At 33.3% G+C, this 26,363-nt stretch overlaps 1 protein-coding gene across 2 annotated transcripts in view; it reads right to left on the reverse strand.

The window, feature by feature from the left end:
* LOC129235107 (cGMP-dependent protein kinase 1-like) overlaps positions 1–26,363 on the reverse strand; it is a 129,676-nt gene that overhangs the window by 31,080 nt on the left and 72,233 nt on the right. For both annotated transcript variants that reach the window (XM_054868793.1, XM_054868794.1), the window contains exon 2: positions 1,547–1,713. In XM_054868793.1, coding sequence (XP_054724768.1) covers positions 1,547–1,713 — 167 coding nt within the window. The remainder of the gene's footprint in view (positions 1–1,546; positions 1,714–26,363) is intronic.

A 26,363-nucleotide genomic window follows, 5' to 3' on the forward strand; every position in this document is an offset into this window, starting at 1 on the left:
AATAAAATTGCTCAACTCTTTTAACATTAAAGTAGTGCATCTTGTGGCACTGAAACATGTATTAATATTTTCCAAAGACTTTTAAATCACATAATTTGCCGGCACCTCAAATTAAACTGAATTTGTAGTTAAATTTTGAACTGTGTTTTGCATATTCAAACACTGGTACAAACTCTAAATTATTATTTTTTTTAACATTAAAGCTGCGTATCTTATGGCAATGAAACAGATATTAAAAACTTTTTAAAAAAAAAGTTTCAATTTCGAAATTTGCCGCCCCTAAAATCTGCCACCCTAGGCGGCTGCCTAGGTCGCTTACCCCTAGAGCCGGGCCTGGGAATGACACGGTTATATTCGTAAGTTGCTGTCTTTAACAATCTCCCACAGCGACAGACCCACACCTGACCTGCAGCAAGATATTATGTGTGTCACCTTAGATTCCTACAGGTGTGAAAAATTGTGCCCTCTTTTTTGTAATTTTGGGACTCCAAACAGAGGGAGCACGAAGTATGAAAGGAATTCGTTTGAAACCCCCAGAGGAATAAATTTTACCCTTTTATTCTGGTTTATTTCAATTTTCACTACGAAGAGACCTATGTGTATCCTTTCTTTCTTCATCTCTCTTTTGGTTTTCACTAAAATGAGCATTCCTTCATTTGTTAGAGCAAGTGAAGCAATTGGCCGGTCCTGGTGAGAGGCTTCCATGATCTTTCTGAGCTAGGACTTTTAACATTCAGCAGACAGGGAGAAAATCGATGCCTTAGAAAATAGCCATTATTGGAGTTGGTCACTCTTAGAAGTTTCACTGTAGTAGTTTGTGAAACAACTTCTTAAAATTTTTTCTAGTATAAACCAACCTCTTAAGAAAAAAAATGGTTTTCTCCCCAAAATTTGTTTTCTTTTGGAACCATTCTCATCTGCATTACCCAAAATGGAGATGGTTAAGGGCCCTTTTGCTACATTATGCTGCAGGTCCCTTTCCAATTCTGTAAAGTCTTGAAATATACTGACAAAAAATATGTGTTTTAGTTTCCCTTTTTGCCTCCAAGACTGTTTGTGCTCTTGTACCCTCTAGCCTTTCCTATGTGAAGGCCATGGTCTGTTATTAGCCAACGAACATACAACAGCAAAATGTTAGGCTGAAAATTTTATGTGATACTTTAATTGTTTGTGAAACAATTGATGTGGATATAAATAGAGATGTTCTCATCAATTTTGCTGAGGGTATGCTCCCAGTATTCCATTGTGCACAGTATGTATATGCAATTATATACATCAAGTATCTAAAAAATGTTTGAGAGTTTACCGCATATATGGAGTATAACTATGGGAACAGTCCTGGATTTTAAGAGCTGTGCAATGGTACGAAAACATTGAGTCCTTTAGTTATTTTTACTGATTTTGGATAAAAGTTCTAACTTATTTTAAACTACAATTTAATTTACTTCAACCAAATTGTTCTGTATCTAGAAACTCATGGCACTCTTTTCACATTATTTTTTAAATTTCATTTAAAAACAAAATCAGTTTGAATGGTTCAACATACCTTCCATGACATACACAACTGAGCCATAGTCTCCTTCTTTAATAATTAGGCTGTCTTTAGCATATTCCACAGGGCACATGCAATCTGTTATTTCTTTTATTTGAATTCCCTCTAAATTTTTCATGAAGTCATTGTCAAGAATAGCCTTCTGTATCAAGTCTTTGGATCTGCAAATTTAAAACATGAGTTAAATGAGCAAAATAATAATAATAATAGGCAGAATAAAATCTAAACAAAATTAATGTAGGAAAAATTTAATTAAATATTCAAACATAATGAATTTTATCAGGTGTTCTTGAGTGAAACTTTTGAGCATAGGTTTCAAGAAAAATAACTTTAAAGTCTCAGTTATACCTCATTTCATATAAAGTATTATATCTGTATTATAGTTGCACTTAGCAATCAATAACTTTGCTTGAAAAATCACTGTTCCAGAATCATTTTCACCAGACGAGACTATGTCATTTGCTCAAGCAAATTTTACTAAATTCAAAAGCATAGGTTTTTCATATGCAGTGAATTTAAATATAAAAGTTTTCTGAAAAAATGTAAATATATTTTTAAGATCTTCAGCTCTTACAGAAGCTTTAAATGTAATTACTGGTTTCTAGCTAGAAATTCCAGTCTCCTTTTAAAATTAGAAGCAAAGTTTCAAAGTTATCTTGACTTTGAAAATTCATTTAAAGTGCCAGTAAAAATATTCAAAAAATTAAAAATCAAGTTTTGCAAATGCTTTTATACCCTTATTTTATTTATGTATAATTGTTTATTATGTAGAAAAGGACAAATGCTAATCTGGGACAAGTTATTAAGTGAATGATTACAAATAATTAAAAATACCTATCACTTTTGTACGATTAATAAAATAAACCTTATTTAATACCAAGAAAAATATGTTAAATACCGATATTTTCACGGAAATTTGTATGATGACAGGTTTTTCCGCCATGATAGAAACTTAGAAGGTCTAAATAGATAAATAACACTTATATAAAAATATGTATAAAAATGCTGCACTCAATTACGTATCAGCATCATCTCCGATTTGTTTACATTCCGCTCCGCTCTCGCTCTGAAAGTGGAAGTGGCCCTTGGAGTTGAGCGGTGCGTTGCTGCTAAAATTTTCAATCCCACGCCGAATTCAGTCCCGCGGGATTTCGGGATTGTAAGGAGCCAATCCCGCAGGATTGACTTTATTTTTCTAAAAATTAAATGTTTATGTTACATAGAAAAAGTAGTGCTTTTTAGGAAGGATAGGACTGCTTCTCTTACTTGAATTAGCAGTTTTCTTGAATTCCATACAGCAATTTTAAAGCACAACACAAAGTCAGATCCTTTAATTCGCAACTCCAGAGCTCGAATACGCTACCTTGCAGTGATAAACAATACTAAAGAAAAGGGTAAGACATTCAATTCTACGTGTTTTCTTTGGGGTAAATTACAGGCTTCAGACAGTTTATGGTGTCATGTAATTTCAGAAGAATAAAAAAGAAAGCTTCCCACAAACACGATGAAAAATTACTGCCATTCACTAAGCGTCAAAGCAAGTTATAAATTACGGCATTTGTTTGTTTTACCTTTTTCATCCGCCATTAGACAGTGGCTGCAGCGTCCCCTATAGTTTATTGGAGTTGCGAATAAAAAAGTTGTTGTTGTAATTTGCAAAGGGAATGTTGCATAAATTATCGTTTACACCGAACAGCAGTAACTAGGGTTTCCAATCCCGATCCCCGCAGTATATTTAGCGGGATTGACCCCGCAGGATTTTGCTTCCAATCCCGTGGGATTCCCCTTTCCCGCAATCTTTTTTCCATTCAAGCGTTTTCTAGATTTTCTCGCTCATAAAACGACTATTTTCATAAGCATCATCTCATAAGCAGAGGAATCTTCTTTCTCGTATCTGCAAGCAGAGCAATGAAATCCGTGTGTCTCATATAACTAACTATGGATTTACCATTTCACAAAATTAGAAAATATTTTTGGAAAATTTATTAGACAGAGTTTTTCAAATTGAAAGTTTCAGCATTTTGATCGGATCCTCCCCCCCCCTTTTTCCTACCCGATCAAAAAAACATTTTTTTTGTCTTGTTTTATTTATTTTTTCAATGTGCCCTCCTAAAACTTTTTTTTTTTGGTTACGTCACTGCACACAGGAGCAGAATTCAAGCAAATTTGGTAGGAACTAAACAAAGGAGAAATGCCTTTTGTTTGATTCTAAACAGTTATATTCTCAGAAATTGCATCTGCTTCAATGTTACAAAGGAAACAAATGTTTTGGAGACTTAGAGAGAGGAATATTTTCGTGCTCTAGGAAACGGGCTGATGTGTGAATCACATGACTTTCTTTTACACCAGTTTATGTCATTCCCCCATTTATTGGCAATTTTAATGTGATTCACTTCTTTACGCTCTAAATATCAACAACAGAGGCCGAATTGAAACCAAAGTTTAAAACTAAAAAAAAAAAATAATAATAAAAAAAAATCTCCAAATTTGTCGTTAAGTTGGCGACAAAACTTGGCGACCAAAAGACTGGCGATATATCGCCAAGTGTCCGACAAATTATAACACCACTTGAGTTTACATCGAAACTAACTATGATTCCCCCCCCCCCCCCAAAAAAAAGGGGCAAAAGACCCTCTTAGGAATATCCGAACGCAACCAAAAGGGAAGGTGCACAACTAGGTCCCACTAGGAGTCTACGTACCAAATTTCAACTTTCTAGGACATACCGTTTTTTAGTTATGCGAGATATACACACATACGCACATACATACGTACATACGGACGTCACGAGAAATTTCGTTGTAATTATCTCGGGGGTCGACAAAATGGATATTTCGGGTATCTGTAGGTTCCTAGGCATATATCCACGTGTGGTCGGGTCGAAAAAAAAAACTCAACATTCATTCGGTGGTGAGAAAAATGGAAATTAAGGCCGATTTTTGAGTGAAATTTTTTTCGCGAATACAATACTTCCTTTTTTGTAAAAGGAAGTAAAAGTAGAGAATCATTGCAATGATTCTTTATTTTGTGTGACTGTGTATCACGAAATGAAGGGGCGCCACAAGATGCCCCTAATTTTATACAATCGGGCACTTTATGCGATGAGGTGCGCCTTGCAGCGTCCCTCATTTTGTGTGAATGTCGTCATGTTCCGTCAAAACGAGGGGCACCTCCTCATTTCGTGGCGCCCGGGGCGATTGCCCCGCTCCTCCCCCCTCCCCCCTATAGATGGCCCTGGTGCCTCAAGAGATCGAAAATGTAAGGGGATGTATGAAATTGATGGCCTCTTAAACATTTCAAACGTCTCCCAAACTCAGGGAAAGATAATGGTTTATAGAGTTTTTTTTTTCTTTTTCTTTTTTTTTTTGTATGAGAAAAAGTCACTAAAAGGTCTAAGTATTGACACTAATTTCTGAAACTGCTTGTATTTCAGTAAAGTACCAAAAATCGGCCAGGAATAAGGCGTTTAGCAGGGCACAAACGTGAAAAATTAATTTCATGAGCAATAAAGAAGTATTTCAAACATTTACTCCAAAAAATAATTAATTAATTGAAATAATTACTGCAATCGACTACACTTTTACATTTTACTGATGAAGTACTTGAACACAATGTGGTTGGATAATATTGCCAATGATTTAGAGGGGGGGGGGTTATGATCCTCCCTTTGTTTCCATCCCCGGTCAGAGGTATAGAATTGAGTATCAGAGATACTATTATAATATTATTACAAGTCCGGTGCAACTTTAAACTTTCTTTAAATGACGACACAGTTCTTGAGAAAACACAGGAGATTTATTTACAATTATGTACAAGAAATATCGTTAACAACTGCTAAATTAACCATAGCAATTAGGCAAATATCAATTAACACCGTAAACTCAACGGTAAAACACGTATTTACATCAAAATACGCAATAACACAAGGCGAAGCGCAACGAGAAACGAAACTACGCAGTTAGAAAGCAAACCAACTATTCACAAGACGCCCCCAGCGTTTATACCAAGCGAAGAAATATCTAGAAAATCCTACAAAGTTCTACAAATTTATCATATCTTCTGTTTTATTCCATTCACAAACCTTATCGTTCAGAAATGGGAGGACCGTATACTTCAGTCGAATGTTAGGGGGTTGTATGTAGAGGAAAGATAATGGAATAAACGCCAAATTTGCCTAGATTACAACAAACTAATCACAAAAATAATTCCTATTTACAGAATTTGTAACAATATGAATAAGAGATACATTTAAAAAGAAAAAAACCAAGGTTACCTTTTTTTTTCCCGTCGATATATCAGTTTTGTCAACTTTTTAATTTTTAAGCATCGATGTCAGGAAACATGCGTGTCGTTTCTCTAACAGAGTCATTGAATCATTACAAAAAGGTTTGTGTAATTAACTCTTAGCTGCAGAGTGTATCGCTTCTCAATTTTCTTTATGAAAAATGAAAGTAGTAGAAAATAGCATCAAACTATTTCTATTTGAAAATCTCGTTGTTCAAATTTACATTAGGTTCAAATTAAAAAGGAAATCATGCATAGGAATAGGAACGAAAAAGAATGAAAGAAAACAATTTGAAATGAAAACAAATCCAAACATTGCGTAGCATTCAAACAATCACATTTCACGCTGATTTTGTGCTAAAAATAACACGTCATAAACTCAGCTCAGTTTGATGTCCTTAAAAGTAGATTCAGCTGCGTTAAAAAATTATTCCGAAGCAATTTTATGGTACAAAGAACCTTTTTTCTTGCTTCAGCTGCACAGAATTCCACGAATATATGTTTTATTTTATGATGAATATTTGATGGGATATAATTTTGTCTTTCCATTTCCACACGAAGAAAAATTCTAAGACTGCAAAACTTGTATGCAAATTGTATGTCTAGTCACAAATCTTCCAAGAATTGTGGTTTGAAGATTCTTCCAAAGTTATTGCTATGTGTTTAAAGAATGGGGTCGTTTCCGAAGTTTTAAAAGTTTTTTTTGTCTGAAAGAGCATGCTTAAAAACACAGGATTTGACCATTTTTTAAATAATTTGATCAAGTTTACTATTTTTAAAAATTATTTCAATCGGTGCGCAAACTCAATTTCATTTTTTACGCTTCTGCGCATGACATCACAAATGACGAACTGCTATTCACTGTTGCCATTAGCGCAGAGCGCAATATTTAATTCACTTCTTTATTCTCGTGTACTACCAACGATACGGTTGATAGCAAGCGTAGAGAGCAATATTTAATTCGCTTCTGAATTATCATAACCTGGAAATGCGGTAGACAGCAAGCGTAAACATTCAGGGCGCCAGTAGAATGCGCCAAACAGGGTTCATACTCCATTTGGATGAAAAAATTCCATGACTTTTCCAAGACTTTTTCATGACTTCATAAAAATTTTCATGACCTTGTTACACGAAGAGAATAGTACTATTTAAGGTCAAACTTGCCAATTTTTTCGGGAAAAACTTTTACGTGAGTGCCACTACCTCATTGGAGCACTTACTTGTGATTGAAAAAATATCAGTGCATACTGCTGAAAGTAATAAATTATTATTATTTGTCTTCATCACATAAATTCAAGTAAAATAAAAATATAGTGAATGCAACAAAACTGTGATGTTTAAATGTCTAATAAATATTTAATAAATAGGGCAGAATAGTAATAAATGGGACAAAAATTGAATGAGTTATCACTAAGTTTAAAATAATAAATTTACTTCATAAAAACATTGCCTTTTGATGTCAATAGTGCATCTAATTACCCATGTAACTGGACAGCATGTTCATTCATTAAAGTAAAGCCACTTTTTTCAGTAAATTAATTTTTGGAACCAGATATTTCAGCTGTCCAAAAGGATCAGTTTTGCGAGATGTATGGTGGGCACTACAGTTTTAGAGTGTTAGAATTCCCGTATTTCTATGTTCTATTGCCTTACTTAAGTCTTCATTTTACAGCCTTCAACATATTAAGATAAACTCTGGTAAATTTAATAATAATTTTTTTACAAGTAGTTGAAGCGAACTCGGATGCAGTTGAATAACACTTTTTGAGGGGGCGTGGCAAAATCAAGAATGTGCAAGTTCACCACTACAGAATATAAAATATAAGAAGTACTGAAACTAATGGCGAGTTCAAAATGAGATATGCCCCAGTGGTAAAATCACATCACCAAAAAAGGCGAGCGGCTGTTTCAGAAGCGGATGAAATTGGATTCCAAAACTCGGTTTTGTTTTTTAGATCATTTAATTTACATGCAAGGTTAATAAATCACTCAATATTTCTAGTGCTCTTTCAGCTATTGTTACTTTCTTACTACCAGAACATTTTTCCATGACTTAAAATAAATTTCCATGACTTTTCCAGGTCTGAAATTTGTTTATCTTTTTTCCATGACTTTCCAGGATTTCCATGACCCGTACGAACCCTGGCCAAAGTACATCATTTGTGACGCCATAAAGATCACGTCCTGTTTGAAAAATCGAACATTTAAAAAAATTATTAAAAATAACTGTTGGGAAAATTATTTTTTGGGTCCATATTTTTTTTTTTTTTTCTGGCTAATTCTATCAATTTCAGTGACTAAAAGTAGTACTTTTGACTGAAGGAAACAATTCCACTGAATCGATGAGTTCGAAAACCAATCATCTCCATCGGAACTAATTTTACAGAAGAGATTAAAAACTAAATTATTTATTGCTCTTCTGACATATAAGTTTTTTTCATTTTTTTTTACTGCAGAATATGGTTGTTTATCTAATATTCCATCACTTCTTTGGAATCACTTCTTGTTTTATTTTAAAAAATAATTAAAAACTGGAGATGACTTGCTTTTGGACAAAAACATTGAAGCTAACTTTTCGTAACGCAAACAATGGGAAAGATTAATAATTATTTTCTCAAAACTTGAAAGTTCATGCTACAAATTAAATAGAATATTTTTGCATCTGAATAGTATTAACAGAAAACTAAGTTATTTAAAAGCTAAACTAAAACTATAAATTTAGAAATCGTCTTCTGGAAAATTACAAGCTGTACTGGGCTGCATTAAAAATCTAAAACATTTCTTGATACACTTCCTCCTTAAGGTTTACAATTTTATGATTTTCCATAGAATTCAACAATAGAAGATCGTATACAAAATATTTTTGCTTATTACATGAACTACAATGTTTTTCGGTAGAATTCTACAATTGAAATCGGTACGCAAATAATTTTTGCACATGCCATGATTTACTATGATTTTCAGTAGAATTCTACAATATAAAAGCTGTACACAAATCATTTTCGCACATGCCATGATTTACCGTAAACTGCGGCTACTTGGACCCGAAATGTTATATTTTTTGCGAGTTTTACACTGATTTTTTGTTAAACCCATAATGTGCACTGATAACCTTGTTTTTACCTCTTTTCAGACGTTCGGCTACTATCTTAAGCTTTTTTAAAACAACAATTGTAACTCTTTATATATATTTTTTCTATTTTTAAAAACTGGGATCAAGTAGCCCCGGTATGGGGCTACTTGGTCCTACTCAGCGAAAAGGCTGTAAAATAGGTGGTGGTATCAAGAAGGACCAATAATTATGTAAGAAAACTCAAAACACACATTCTAGTGAGCAAACTATTTATATTTAACAGCAAATTATTTATATAAATTAATATAAAATCAAAGTACATTCATAATAACATACTTTTAGGCAAAAATAATTTATCAAATAGAAATATAATCTAACTACAGCTAAAACCAAATTGAAATGATCATTATTTAAACATTAGAAATAATGAAAACTCTTCTCTTTAATGGCTTGGGTGGATTTATTTTCTCCGATATTATTTAATATCTGCTCTTCCTCGCTACAAATACTACAGGATGCCCAGGCTTGTTTTGTAACGATCCTTTAATTTCCTTTTTCGAGTTGATATACTTAAGTCAAAATAGGGTGATGCCACTCTCTAAGACATTTCTCCGGAATTACTTTAATCTGGACACAATTGTAATTTTTCCTCTTAATAATCCGCATTATTTCCTACTTCAAAGGGTTCTCTTTTACTTTCGGAACTTTTTTATCCCCAGATCTGCAAGTTATAAACAGTAGCTAACCTCTTTATTTAAAAAGACTACAAACCTTACTTAACATAATTTAGTGATGAAATGTGGTCTGGAGCTGCTTAAGCGCTGGGTTCAATAGCCCCCATTTTAAGGCAACCAGTGCACTTTTACTAACTTATATTAGTTACTGCGTTAATTATATAGCTATAACCTTACTACACTGTTATTTTATTAAGAAATATGATGCAAACATAAAACTATCTTTACCTTGATTATATCGGATGTTTCCATGAACTTATATGTGAAAATTTGAAGACGCTAAAAACAACTGTTTAGACAACTTGCAATCACAACTTCAATTAGAAAAAGGCGAGAATAGCAGAAACTTTGTTTCATACTCCAGCCTATACATAGTACTGCTACCTGTCATGGAGAAGGTTTTTTAAGTCTATACATTGAGTTTTATAGGACCAGGACGGATTTTAAACACTTTTTTTCTCATGGGTTCAAGTAGCCCCTGGAGACTCAAGAAGCCCCAGTTTACGGTACTATTATTTTCAGTAGAATTCTACAATAAAAAATCGGTACACAAATCATTTTCGCACATGCCATGATTTACTATGATTTTCTGTAGAATTCTTACGATCGAAAATATGTACATAAATCATTTTCGTTCCACTATGAACTACTATTTCCGTGGAATTCTACGATAGAACATAGGTTTGCAAATCATCATAAAGCAGTCCTTTCCCAAACAAATTGAATGTTAAATGGCTTAAATCGAAAAATTACTCAAAAGAAATCTTATTTCAGACATCATTTATGAGTTATGACACTATCTCCCGAATGAGGTTAACTCAAGTTAAATTAAAATTCAAAACTTTCACAAGAAGATTTCATTTATCTTCATTAGAGTGTGTTCACTTCCATATTTACTTTTCCAATAGTTAGTTCCCAACAAATTGGCTAGACTCCCATCTCTAACGATGAGAATAATGATTTCTTTCAAAGTTATAAAAAAATTTACTTTTAAAATATGAGACTTCACCTGTCGTATTACGCACTTTACAATCTGAAAACCGAATTCAGGCACTACACAGTTAGAAACCATAAAAGAAAGAACTCCTCATATCTACATTGTGGCGATTGTATAAAAATGATTTAGTAGAAAAAAAGTAATGGGGTTGCTTTCTTCAGTCAAAAGTAGTACTTTTCGTCACTGAAATTGATGGAATAAGCAAAATAAAAAATAAAAATAGCATGGACCCAGAAAATTCTTTCGTTTTCCCCAACAGTTATTTTTTAATTAATTTTTTAAAATGTCCGATTTTTTCAAACAAGGCGTGGTCTAGATGACGTCACAGATGATGCTTTTTTGCGCATTTTTGTACCGCGTTTCCACGTTATGATAATCAAGAAGCGAATTAAACTTGCGCTCTACGTTTGCTATCAACCATATCGTTGCAAATACACGTGAGTAAAGATGCGAATTAAATATTTTGCTCTGAGAATGGCAACACAGAATGGCATTTCATCATTTGTGATTTCATCGGCAAGAAATGTAAACAATGAAAAATCACCGATTTAAGTAATTTTTAAAAAATATTAAACTTAAACAAATTATCTAAAAAATGGTTAGATCCTATGTTTTTAAGCATGTTCTTTCAGAAAAAAAGTACTTTTAAAACATTGGAAACGACCCCTTTGCACTCTTTAATGTTTATTTATAACTTCAAAATCACCCGTCAAGGTATGACGAGTGGAAATTGCTTCTACATTTGAACGAAGCCATTGCATGTTTGGTGATATTTTCATAGTTGAAATTTTAAATCTTAACTCCGATGGGTGATAATTGTTAACCACTTTTTCGTATCTTCATTCACCTAAAATTAATCGTACAAGTAAAGCAGTTAAGTTACCGGATCCAGTTCAGCTTTGTCAAAATAAAGCATTTCTTTGCATGTCAAACATTACGAAAAAATATTTTCAAATTATAATGCTATGCCATGAGTTTCGTAGCTGATGACGTCAGAGCGTACTCGATCAGTTAGAGCCGCTATATATAGGGGCCTTAGATCAGTGAATTCACTGTTATATGTATGAAGATATGCTATTGTCACAAAAAAAAAAGCGAATCAAATCTTAATATGAGATCTAGGTAATAGTGAGAAAAGAGTTCAATCCAAAAAAGACGTTATTAGTGCTCCCCCCCCCCGATAATGTGAATTTTTCAGTCGTGGTCCCGTTTTACTTTTTCCAGTCGATAATGAAAAACAAATTAATGAAACCAGTGGTTGGAAAAACTACATTTTTTTTGCAGCGAACTACAACTGCAACTACTTTGTTACAAATGTAGTTAACTACAACTACAACTACTTTTTTCAAAATGTAGCAACTACAAACTACTTTTGATATGTAGTCGCTACTTCGCTACTTTCCAAAAAATAAGTAAATAAAAAGCATACACAATAGGTTGTCCCTCAAAAAATGTAAGTCAATTTTTCAAGTCGCATACACTCTTGTATTTTTTCTCTTGTGTCAAAACAATCGTGAGAAAAAGTTTCATATCATTTGCACAACGGCAACACGTGCCGACTTGCACCTGAAAGTGTAAAACTACTTGTATGCTAAGCCAAATCGAAAAAAAAAAAAACTGTTTTTAGAAGCTCGAAGTTTCTGTTAATAAAACGTTGCCCCTGTACCAAACACCCCACATGTACCACGAGGACATTTATCAAATTAAAAAACATTTAGATATGCCACCTAAAATTATGCTTGACCTAAAGATAATAATTTTATTTAAAAAATTGATTTTTAAATTGATTAAAAAATTACATATAAAATTAAATAGAATATCAAGTTCAAAAATTACTGGCGAACACATTTGCAGATCTACAAGTACAAACGAATAATTAAAAATATATATTTTTTAAATGAAAAATTTAACTCAACCTGAAAAAAAAAACCAGATCTTTGAGTACTATGTGGGAGACTTAAAAATTGCAGGAAAACAAAAATTTCTATTTAACGCTAATTAACTACTTTTCTACTTTACTGTTTATTTTTCAGCTTGTTCATTTCGTAAAATCTTACATTTCTGAAAATATATATCAAAAACTTAATTTTTTGAAGAAAATTATAAATGTTAGGCACGTGTGGGATACCTAAATGGTTTTTAATTTGAATAAATGTTTTTGTGGTGCATATGTGGGGTATAGGAGCAACGTTTTATCAACAGAAATTTTGAGTTTCTAAAAAAACATTTTATTTCAATTTGACCTAACATTACACAAGTGCTGGTTCACACTTTCAGACATAATCGGCACTTGCTGCCGTTGTTCAAATTATATGATTTTTTTTTTTTTGGATGTAAAAGGATAAAATATAAGAGAGTGTGCGACTTGAAAAATCAACTTTCGATTTTTTTTTTTTGGGGGGGGGGGATCCTGACACACACACACACACACACACCGTAAGAGGATTGATCAAAAAAGATTGATAAATTAGCTCATCAGAAGACATTAAGAAAAATATCCGTTATCATACTCTCACACACTGTAATGCTCGTATTTATTGTAAGTCCTCCAGAACAGTTCAATTTCATCCTTTTCTATAACATTTTAAGTAGCTTCTTTTTATTTGGTGAATACTGTCAAAAATTTAAGCCTCGCTAAAATATTTTTGTTTTTTAATCTTCGGTCAGTTCATATAAAATTCACCAAATTTTCAACTCCCGAAATCACCGATATCTTTATTTTCGCGAAAATAAGTGCTTTTTGCAATATGAATATTGGTGAAATATGAAAATTACAATGGCAAAAAAAACTAATGGCGTCAAACAGATAGAACGTGTGGCGTCAAAATGAAATGCCTGAGGTCAGCTCGTATTTTTATGAGTCTTATTTCTCATTGCATCCGCTGATGTACTTGTGTAAAATTTGAGCCAATCAATGTCGTTTGAACCTTTTTTTTTTTTTGTTTTCAGTTTATTTAAAAGTAGTTTCCAGAAGTCGCTAAAAACTACTATTTTTTTGTAGTTAACTACTCACTACACTACTTTTTTAAAAAAGTAGTGCGCTACGCTACAAACTACTCAAAAATGTAGCTACTACAGTAGCGTCGCTACTTGTAGCGCGCTACTTCCAACCACTGAATGAAACAAAAATGATACATAAATTCATTTACTCTTTTTCAGTTGAAGGTTGACAAGGGAATTTGGGTGGCTATTTGCATACTTTTTTTTTGTTTCCTTTTTTTGTGTAAAAAAATCTGTCTGTCACAACTGAGCATAATTTTATAGGGGAAAAAGTTATTTAATTTATAAATAACTTTTACTATTATTAGCGCGCTACTTCCAACCACTGAATGAAACAAAAATGATACATAAATTCATTTACTCTTTTTCAGTTGAAGGTTGACAAGGGAATTTGGGTGGCTATTTGCATACTTTTTTTTTGCTTCCTTTTTTTGTGTAAAAAAATCTGTCTGTCACAACTGAGCATAATTTTATAGGGGAAAAAGTTATTTAATTTATAAATCTCAGCCATTTCATTTCTACCTAATATACGACAAAAGCGTATTATTATTCCAAACTGAAGAGCTCATTTGTTCCAAATAAAGAACATCATTATATCATTCCCACCCAGACATTCAAAACATTTGGCTGAAGGACACAATCGGACACTCGAACACACTCTCACAAGTCCAGCTTTATGTTGTTTCACATAAAAGAGACGCATAACTACTGAAGTGGAGTGTGGCATTTCGAACTGCTGCATGTTTTTCGTCAAAACAATTCCGCCGCAAATTCCTTCGAAACCTTCTAAAAATAACAATAATCATCGAACATATTTTGGGCTCGCTGATCTTCTTTCTGTTAGAGAGCTGTTGAAGCTTACGTTTAAAAATAGAATAAAAAAGAAAAATATTTGGATTTAAAAAAATAAATGGACGAATGGAAGTTTTATAATGGGTTTTCCATTATCACCTTTTATTCTCCCGGAATAAGAGAAAACTCACAAAATTTTTACTTTTTATCATCCTCATATATATAAAATAGCCAATGATCGAATAACGCTCTTGACGTCATCAACAGTGAAACTCGCGCCACGGCATGATCATTTGATAATATGTATGGTAATGTTTAACATGCAGGGAAAGGCTTTAATGTGATAAGGTTGAACTAGATCCTGTAACTTAACTGTTTTTCTGGTAAGATTGTCATTTTAGGGGAATGAATAAATTAAAAAGTGATCAACAATGAACGCTATCTACTGGAGTTTAGGGCCAATCCACTGGAGTTAGGGTTCAAATTTCAACCATCAAAATATCACCAAACAGGCAATTGCTTCGTTCAAATATAGAAGCAATTCTCATCCGTCATATCTTGACGGCCGATTTTCTAGTCGAGAATATTCTTTAAAATGTATGAAACGTGCGGCATTTTACACGTTACTCTCATTGTTGAATGAAGGATTCTTTCAAGAGTGTAAGATGGAATGGTTGTCCTATCAATGTTTCGAAAATTAGCTTTTAAAACATTAGGAGGGTCTGTGTGTGTGTGTGTGTGTGTGTGTGTTACAACTGATACTTCTACTGTTTGTTGGGACTAGTTTCAAATTTATTCATTTTTTGGAATCTCCCCACCCGCTCCTTTTATTTTGGAAAAAAGTATATTTTTGCCCTTTTTTTTAATTTTTCAAAGTCAAATAGGGCCGGCTAAATTTTTAACAAATTTAGCGAAATTTTTTGAGGGTACCCATATAACAGACCCATATAGCAACTTTTCCCCACTATCCAAAAACAGATTTCCAATCCAAAAAAAATTTCGGCCCACCCTATTGGACATTTCAATTTGACACACCAGTTCATACGGCCAAAAAGACAAGAGTGGTTCAATGCGCATTGTTTTTGACATGTTATCATCTTAAGAGGGACGCTCTACTCGCTAGACCTCCATTTATTACACTGTATAGCCTGTCAAAGATCTACCCTAAACTATACATAAGTTTGGACTTTCTAAACCAATTGCTTTATAGGGAATAGGATTGATTAAAGGACTTGCGGCCCTTAAATGAAAATTGCAAATAAGCAGTTGCACCTCTATATTACTTCAAAAGGCGGCCAGTTTGAAACCACTTAATTTATTGATTGCCAAAGGTCTTATCATACTATTATTTTTTGTGATTTGTTAATTAATTTATTTTTAATAAAGTTACATGACAAATTCCTTGCCGCACCCGGTAAATTTGGTTCGCACAGTCAGCAGAAACATAGTTCTGTGATTAAAGCTATGCTTGTTTATATTTATGAGGAAGGAAAATAAATTCTTTGCTAAGGATATTGGTTTACTTATTTATTTTTTTTTCTTTTGAAAAAAGTATTAAATGTTTTTTGATTTGTATGCAAATTATATTATCGTACAACAACTTGCATTATCAAAGTTAGACAGCATTTTAACATACAAGGAAAGAGTGGGGGAGGAAATTGCATCAGAATTCAAGGATGAAAAATTTCAAATCACTTTTTGCTGAAAATGTCAAATAAAAATTCCTTAAAAGTTGAAAAAATTAATTTTTTCAACTTCCTTAAAAGTTGAAAAAACTAATTTTCTCAATTTTTCCGGAGTGAAAATAAACCCCTTCGGTAAAAAACGGGTTTTTTTTCCGTTTTTTTCCGACTGTTTTCATTTCTACGTAGGAGACATTTTACAGCCAAATTTCAAAATATTAGAAGTTTGTTGAGAGTAGATACAAATAACAAAATAATCAATGATTTTGAAATTTGGCAGTGAAATATCCTGTACACAGTGCTTAATTTCTACTAAAAGAAGTGCAGGAGCCCTGTTAGTCCCTACAACTTTCTTAAGCGTGAATAGCCTGCATTTCGACTAAAATGTTTAAATTTACATAGCATTAAAAGAAGTAAAGATCTTAGGAGGAATTGAAAACACTGGCACTTAAAATAAAAAAAAATAAAAAAAACCTGAAAATTTAAAAATTCATAAACTTGGCGATGAATAATGAAATACTTCTTTGAGGTTCGACGAGTGAGTGATGAGGAAGCTCCTGAACTTTAATCTTTCTTTTTTAACTTGACTGAACTCTGCACAATCGGGTTTCGTATAAGTCTTTAGTTTTGATATTCGCTGGGTTTTTTTAAATTATTATTTAATCTTTTCAATACTCATCGCTCCCCTATCGCCCCTTAGGAATTTAGTGAACCCCTAACCCCTTCAGACCTGGCGTCCAGTGTACCGGACATAAACTTTAAACAGCTGCTAATCATTAATTGATTGAATAAATCACTTTTTCTTTTTTTTTTTTTTTTTGCAGTTAACTCTTTACAGTCTGTTTATTATTATCTGTGCAAGAATTTTTAATTAGGATTGACAACATTAAGAAATAGGGCTTGGGAGAATGGGACTGGCTCATTTTCCGAGGATTCTCGTCGCTAAAGCGAGACCTTCTTCTGATTTTTAAAAAATATATCACCTTTTATTAATCATTTCAAATGCTCATATTATGTTTTATTATTGTTTAAAGAACATTTTTACAATGAAGTTTGTTTGATGTTTTATCGTTTTTTTTAAAAATCTGAAATATATATTTCAATAATATATGTCCAGATTATTGGACGTGTCATAACTTAAATAACGAGTGTGTTTTAATTTTTTTCCTACAAACTTGAAATTTCGTCTACTCTTTACTATACTTACTATATCGTAAAGATACTCTTTACTATAGTACACTGCCTCACGAATAAAAACATTTTTGGTTTATTTCATATTTCCGTCTGAAAGGTTTAAGGAGCCAATGCGCCCTTTAGATGGCGTTTACCCCCCAGGTTAGGTCTACATATATCCTTAAAACTCCCCTCATCTTGGCGTGGAAGGGGACAATATGCTTTAAAACAAAACCCTTTGTCCAGAGTAGAATGCGTTACCAGGCAAGCATCAAATTGCTTAGAAAACCGCTGTTATAAAAGCAAAGAAAACAGAAAGTTTTCTATTTTTCAGCAACTTCTCTTTTCTTCTCCGAATATGAAAGCTGAAACCTTCCTCCACTTAAGAAGGCTTTAACTGTTCCCCAATCTCTCCCTCTATAAAGAGGCTCTTCAGATAAAAGGCCCCAGCAAAAGTCATGTTTGGATGAAGAAAAAGTGGAATTGTTTCTCCTTATAAGTTTTCCTTTAATGTCTTTTCTTTTCAGTGGAAAAGTATCAAGTACTGATTATTTCGTGATACTTATCTTCCGAAGAAGTGATTATCCTATTTGAAAGATGCGCACCTACAACTCATGAGATAGATGAGATGCACTTATTTCTCAGAAAAATCGGCAACATGTTGCTCTGAGCAGAAAACTAACGAAAGTTTGAACTTGGCAACGCAAATAAATAAATAAAATTTCAATATTTCGTTTGCGAGCTGAATACAACTAAATAACTATAAATTCCGGAAAATGGATTGTTTCACTTTTTTTGAAAATTTTTGTTCGATAGAAGACAAATGCTTCTAATTAAATAAAATTTAGAAATGGTAGTTTAAAATTTTTAAATAAAGTTTTTTACATTCTCCAAAAATGATGACAAAACATTAATTTGTCGGGTTTTCCTCAAAACAATATGGGGAAAAAAAAAAAAAACCTGAATTATAGTTACTTGTAGCATTAGGCAATAACATTAGTGAAGACAGTAGACTGTGAAAGAAGTAGTCCTTTTTTTTTTTCCTATGGAGCAGAAATACTCTCTGACTTTTTTAGAGGAGTGAAATTTACTTTGAAGCAGCGAACAACATGAAAACAGTAAAAACCATAATACTGCCCTGGGCAGGTGAACGGCAGTATCTGCAGAAATGCGTTTTCGAGATGTTTGAAAAAAACGCATTTTGGTTCAATAAACAATAGGAAAATGTTGAAATTAGACGTTTATTTCGCTCTTTTCTTCCAACAGAAACCAAAATAGGCAAGCTTGTACAATAAAACTAACGTACAATAGATGACAAAATAAAAATTTGCAATTACATACTACCCTTTACCCTGCTCACGGCAGAATAATGATCAATTTCATAAAAGAAAACTATAAGAAACTAAGGATGACAAGGACTAAAAAAAAACTAAGGGTGAAATGGAAGCTGGCAACAAAAGAAACTATTTTGGATTCCGACGTTAAGACTATTTGACAATTTAAACTTAAAAATAAATACAGTCGAACCGCCATATATCGAACATCGAAATTTTCTATATATCGAAGTCCCAGCAAATTTCTATGTTCATTACATAGAAAAATTGTTTCTATATATCGAAAAAATCTCTATATACCGAAATTTTTTTCGAGACATTCGTAGATTTTTTTTTCCATTTCAGACTGTTTGTCTCAGAAAAATGAAGGTTAGGGGAGAAGATTATGTTCATTAAAGGTTGCTACGAAACTCAGAAAGAATCTTGGGTTGAAAGCTGTGTATATAGGTCGTTGTTCCGTTCTGCTGCAGTTCTTAAATTCCCTCTAGTTTATTTCAAATCTAAGTTGTAACCAGTAACACTGTAAAATTCAGTTTCAAGTTATCCCTTTTGTCTGTTGATTGTCATTTCTAGTCTTTTTAGCCTCAGTAAAAATCATTCAAGTTAAGTAGATTGATTTTTTTACTTTTTTCTCGATTACATTGTCAAAACGAAACTCCCCTAATGTTGCGCATCAAGTTAATTGCCGAAGAATGAAAGTATATGACGGCTCAAAAATGTAATTTCTGTTAATTTTTTAATTATCAACTTTCGTTTAATCCGATGCTCGTATAAATTAGAAATTGGGTTTCATACACGAAAGTTAGCTTTAATTTTAGCATTTTAGGAGATTTGTACGATATAATAAGATCGTTTCTATATATCGAAATTTCTATGTATCGAATTTTTTTCCGGCAATTTGCTACTTTAATATATGGAGGTCCGACTGTAAATGAATAAAACATATTCAAATGCAATATATAGAAAATTCTAATTTCTTTGTTTCCACCTATTTTACGCGATGTTAAAATTTTAATTCAAAATATGCAAAGTTTGAAAATACATTTCACCACATTTTTGCGGCGTATTTTCGATTTTCAATCCGTGAAACTCTTATAGAGAACCTGATGAAACAGCGAATTTAGTCAAAAGAATTGAACGGAAATAAAAACCAAAAAAACATAGTTAACAGAAAAGACTACAGAAAATTTTGGCAGTTTTTCCAACAAAAAATTCAACGTTGCTAATGCACAGAAATACATCTGTTTATTTACACATGCTTTTTAGTATACCCTCACTGGCCAACGAATTAGAAATCTTTGAGATTTGCATTTGAATGTGTGCACTGTGCAAGGGTCTGGAGGGAGTATCATGATATGGCGCATGTTCTGCTGGCATGGAAGTGGTGCCCTGTTCTTCTTTGAGGGGAAACAAACAGCCCTGCGATACCTATAGATATGCTGGCAGATCAAGTGCACCTTGCAATGTTGCATTTTTATATCCTGATGGCGACGGATACTTCGTGGACAATAATGCAACCATACATCGTGCCAGAAGTATTGAAAATTGTTCAGTAAGTTACTGCCTTATAGCCAGGGCTAAGGCAGAAACACATGAAATACACTGCCGGCTCAGTCAATTCCAGCCGACTGGAATTGATTGAGCTGGCGGTGTATTTCATGTATTGAAAATTGGTTTGCTGAGCATCAGTCTGACTTCCAACACCTTTCGTGGCCACCGCATAGTCCAGATCTTAACCTCATAGAAAACGTGTAGGATATGGTGGAAAAACGCATCCAGCACGCACGCACGCACACACACACACACATACACACACACACACACACACACACACACACAAGCGCGCTCCTCTTCCATCTCATTTACAAGATTTAAAAAGCTGTATAGAATAGGCAATGCCCTCTAGATGTAAATGCACTCCAGAAACTTGTAGATGCCCAAACGAATCAGAGCAGTTATCCGTGCAAAAGGTGATACAATTAAATATTGATCTTGGGTTTCTAATTCACTGGCCATTGAGTTTATGATACCAAAAAAAAAAAAAAAAAAACATGAAACTTAGATAAGTGTAGGGGTTTAGAATCGCAAGCTTTTTTTTTTTTCGTCAATGAAACTCACGAGAGCAATTGTAGAATGAAGCACACGACGACTTTCGTAATTGTTCTTCATCTGTTACGGAACAAGATACAGCATGTGCCAAATGACGATTAATCTGAAAGCGCATTCTGGCAATCCACAAGTGCATTGCCCCACGAGCTTACGTCTTACTGGGATTTTGGATTTCTTCCCAAAAATCTGCTGTTGTGTGCTTCCGACTGCCGCCTTGTCTTATCAACAGCAATGACACATGTCGAAACAGTTAACTTTGAAATAGTATGTTTCTCTAAGTCATTTTTCTTTCCTTTTTTTTTTTTGCCTTCTACCTACATCTAGAGCAGCGATTCACTTCCGGCGGACCGGCACCGGCCCACCAAAAAATTTAGCCGGTCCCAAGAGATTTTCACCTGTTCACCTAAAAAAACACTTCCCTACTCAAAATAAAATAAAATAAAATAAATAAATAAATAAGTAAATAAATAAACAAAATAAAATAAAATAATAATTACACAATTGTATATGGTATTTTTTGATTTTCCTCTTGCTTACATCATCAACTTTTTCTCGGTGTTTTATTTAGTTAGGTTTGAAAATTACAATAATATATATATCTATGTTTTTTTTGCATATAAGGATTATTACAAGTCATCACGACAAAAATTTCTTGAAGTTGTAACAGTTCTCGAGTACCTAGTAAAAAAGTTTTGAGAAAAAATAAACCCCTCACCGGTCTGCGAATTTATTTCAGAAATGTTTACCGGTTCGTGGGTCACAAAAGGTTTAGAAAGGCTGATCTAGAGGACATTGCAAAACTAACGGATCCGAGAAAATTACCAATTTTCGAATTTCGGCGGATTTTCATGCTTCAAGTAGGGCTGTGGAGTCGAACTAATTACAGAGTGAAGGAGTCAGAATCTTTAGGTGTCGGTTATTTTTCCTCCTACTCCGTAGCTCTCGTTTTAAGTCAGTGTTGTTCACCTGGAGTATATATGTGAGGAGATAAGTATGTGAGAGAAAGAGGCATTTCTCCAGAAAGAAAAAAACGAATTATATATTTTCCTCAAAAATTTTATGTGAAATTATTGAAACTAAAAGAAGTTTCGTGTAGAAGTTTTAAAAAAAACATACATCATTTTACTGTGTAGAGAAATCATTGCGAATATTGGCAGTTTTAGTAGTAGTTCTGCGCCCTCGGTGATATTAACAAATGCCACCCCCCTTTTCCCGTTGAATAATAATAATAATAATATAAAATAATATGTTAAAAATAAAAATAATACGTAAAGTGAGAAATTTAAAGTGAGTTTCTAGTTAAATTCCAAACTGGGTTTTGAATGTCCAAGCACTGGTACACACTTTAAGTTATTTTTTTAGCCTACTTTCCCAGTAAAAGTCACAGAAAGAAGAAAAAGGCATGAAAGAAGGCTTAATGCATCTTGAAACTATCGCAAAAAAACAAAAAAAAAAGGTCAAAAAAATAATTAAATAAATATCGAGAAATTAAAAATTGGAAAGTAGAGTATTGAGATGGGGAAAAATGTCTGTCCGGTCTGTCTGTCCCCCCCCCCCCCCCAATAAATTTTGTTCGAAAGCTCTCGGCGAGGAGATCTCATTCCTACATTTCACTTTTTGATTCGAACTATTTTTCGTTCAATTTTGAACAGTTCAAAAAAACTTAACAGTAGTGCCTACGGGGAAATTCAAGGCAATTCCGAACTTAGAGGCAAATTTGCTTCAAACAAACTTTGTAGAAAAAAGTTTTTGATAAAAACATGTATATAAAACATTTTTTCGATTTGAACAATTTTCCGTTCAATTTTGAACAGTCCAAATTACTTAACATTAACGCCTACGGGGAAACTGAAAGTAAATGTAGATTCCGCACTTGAAGGCGGATTTACTTCAAATTTTGTTGGAAATAGATCTTGACGACACACTCCCGACTTCGAGTTCGAGAATTTTGGGGCACCTGACTCCGACTCTTGCGCCCGACAATTAGTCGGACTCCGACTTCGAGTCTGACTTCGTAGCTTTAGCAAAAATGTATACACGGAGGAAAAATGACGTCTCCGACACTTGAAAACTCGACTCCGACTCCTTTATCTCAAAATAAGTCCGACTCCGACAACATTGGCAGAATTCTTTCGGCTCTCGAATCTGACTCTTTTGTCCTAAAGTGAGATTGACTCCGACTCCGCAGCCATGGTTTTAACTGTGAAATAATTATTGTTAATATGACTTGTTTTTATTTTCACTCTAAAGTTTTATTTTATGTATTCAGTTTTCGGCGTATAAACTCTAAGTCTTTTATGTTTCTAAGTAGAAAAAATACCCGGCGTTGCCTGGGTCAGTAATAATTGTGAGAAACAATCGCTACTTCCTTTCGTTTTCTGTTTTAACTGAAAGAATTCAAAACAGACCGCTTTGACGTGATTAAAAATCGAGCTTCTTCCTTACCCATAAGTAAAATAGCAATACGTGTAAAGAACGAACAAGTATTCATTTAGAAACAAAAGCACGAATTGAAGCATATAAAAAATTTGAAGAATTTTCAATACATGAACTAACAAAAACAAAGATCACTAAAAAATCGTGCTCTTTATTTAATTAAACAGTACACACACGCAAAAAGAAAAATTAAAAAAGCTCTCTACTATGTTTCCCTAAGTGGGCAGAAAGTAGAGTTTCCAAATGTTTGAATAACTTAAAACTCATGTTTGCTCCGGAGAAGCCTTGATTCAAAACTTTCATTATGATTACTTTTAATATTGCTGTTGTTAGGCAACGAATTTTCGTAACAATGGGTTTTATAATCATTTAATGGAGTAATTACATGAAATTTACTGTTTTCCATCATAACTTTTTAAAACTAAGTTTTCAGGAATAAATTATAGCCTAACTTGCTCCCTGATAATGTAGCTATCTATGGTGAAAAAATGGTTGAAATCGGTCCAGTAGTTTTGAATATTACCCCGGACATACATACATACAGAAGTAGCCATTTATGTATAAAGATAAAGATATGCGCAGACTACTTTTTTTTTTTGACAATGAAAATTATTTCTTTAAGTCGACATTTTATTGTTTTTTTTTTTTTTTTTTTGAAAGTATATTAATCCATTTAAAAAAATATTTTTTGGCAACAGGGGAAAAACAAACGATTTTTTTTTTTTGATATGATGTATTATTTTAATGAACTTATCAATTTTATTTATTTTTTCTTTTTGAAAGCGGCTAAAGATTTTTTAATGGGAAAAAAGTATTAGCTGCTTTGTTTAAAAGGTGCTGCTATTTTATTTGTTCGTTTATTCATTTATTTTTTCTTATACGCATCTAATTCTTTAGATGAGTGAGGCATATTTTATTCCAAGAAATCGGTTTAAAATATTAAAAAATTATGCTTGAAACAATTTGCGATTTTAGCTATTTTTGAGAATATTGATCAGATGCTAGAAAGTAGATATGGGCATACGGGAAAGTAGGCTCGTTTAGTTCTAGACGGAACTTCTTGTTTAACATTAAAGTAGCGTATCTTATGGCACTGAAACAGATATTAATGTTTTCAAAAGACTTTTAAATCACGCAATTTGCCGCCTCTAAAACTAAATTGAATTTCTAGTTAAATTCCGAACAATGTTTTGCATATCCAAGCACTGGTACAAACTTTTTTTTTTCTTTGCATTGAAGCAGTGAATCCTATTGCGCTGAAACAGATATTCATACTTTAAAAAAAGGTTTCGACTTCGAAATTTGCCGCCCCTAAAATCTGCCGCCTTAGGCGGCCGCCTAGGTCGCCTACCCCAAGAACCAAGCCTAAATACAAGAAACCAAAAGTAGAATTATTTCAAAAAGTAAGTAGATAAACGATATTTTTTTCCAAATATTAAATTGAAATATTGATTCCAGTAAGAACAAGGATCAAAAAATAAATAAATAAATAAATAGGTGGGCCTCATGCGTCGCGTAGTTTGAACCACGCTGTTCTAAGCGGAATTTTTGACAGAAAACAGCATTTTTATTTCCCTAGAAAGTCATGATTTAACAGCTGCAGAATTAATGTGAAATGTATAACCTTTGTTATTTTTTAAAAGGCTGTTTCTATTATTGGCATTCAATGTAAAGACAAACGACAGGTGATCACAAGAGTAGTAATAAGTATTCCACAGAAAAATTAAGAAAACGCAGGGAGAAACAAAATCAAGATGCGTATTGTTACTTGAGAAATTAAAAAAAAATAAATAGCTTTGTATTTTGAAATGTTTGTCAATTTAAAATTTGTTAAAATATCATAAACTCATAAGAAAAACGAACAGGAATAGTGAACTCATGTGAAAAAGCGGGAATTGTAAGGGATTTTTTTTAATATCAAGTTTGATATTTAAAAAAATCCCCTACAATTATTTTGCTCAAAGTTTTTAATGTATTAGGGTAACGGCATCAGTAACAGACAAAGGTCCAGTAGCAGACAGTCATAAGTTTGGATTTAAATACTAAGAATTTTAGGCGGGCTAAACTGATGTTGCTGTGGCCCATGAATACGGTGCAACCATCTAGTGACATCAGAGTGAATTTTATGAGCCAGTTGATATTTACAAGTACTTCCCGTAGTGGAAGGTTATGAACAGATACCACGAGGTCAACTGGTGTTTCAGGTTTATTTGATTTAAATAAGGCTTTGTTCTAAAAATAAAGAACTTTTGCACGTTTTGAAGAGTAAAAGGGAATTATGTCCATTACTAATCCTTTCCTCATCCTATCTGTTACTGGGCATCATCAGATTTTTCGGTGTTTGTTACTGGAAGGTTTGACCTTTTTCCGAAATTGTGCAAAAAAAAAAAAAAAAAAAAAAAAATTGAATTTTGTCATCTTGAATTCAAATTATGTTTTTCGCAATCACGAGTGTGTGTGTATATGTAGGCGTATGTGTTTGTGTGTGGGAGTATGTGTTCTTGTGTGTGGGGGTATGTGTGTTTGTGTGTAGGGGATATGTGTATGTGTGTAGGCATGTGTGTTTGTGGCTGTGTGCAGGCATGAGTGTGTGTGTGTAGGCATGAGTGTGTGGGTAGTTGTGTGTATGCGAGTGTGTAGGTGCGTGTGTTTGTGTGTGTATGTGTTTGTGTATGTGTGTGTATGTGTTTGTGTATGTGTGTAGGTGTATGTATGTGTGTGTATATGTATATGTGTGTAGGTGCGTGTATGTATGCGTGTAAGTGTAGGATATTGACGAAACCTGGAGATGGTTTTCGCTAGAGGTGCAGCATCATGAGAAACCGGTCGACGGTGATGCTGCGGAGGGTGCTGGTGGGAAAATAAAATCATAGGAACGCCAAAAACAGTCAAGTGTTAACAATAAGCAAACGTGATTGATCAAAAAAAAAAAAAAACTTATTCCGAGTATCCAGAAGCAGCCAAACGTTAGATGAGATGTAGTTGCATGAGAGAAAAGTATTTTGAAAATTCTAAATACATTAAAAGGCTCAGAAAATGGAGTTAACCTGAGAGCGATGTCTTAAGCATGTCTGTTACTGGTGCCATTACCCTATATTTATCCGTAAAAAATAATTTTAATTTATTTTTTGTAATTTTTAGAGCAAATATTTTATTGTTCTACCGAAAAAATGTTTTATAGTGAACTGCTTTTGCTG

Source organism: Uloborus diversus, chromosome 2 (genome assembly GCF_026930045.1).
Source record: "Uloborus diversus isolate 005 chromosome 2, Udiv.v.3.1, whole genome shotgun sequence".
Lineage (NCBI taxonomy): Eukaryota > Metazoa > Arthropoda > Arachnida > Araneae > Uloboridae > Uloborus > Uloborus diversus.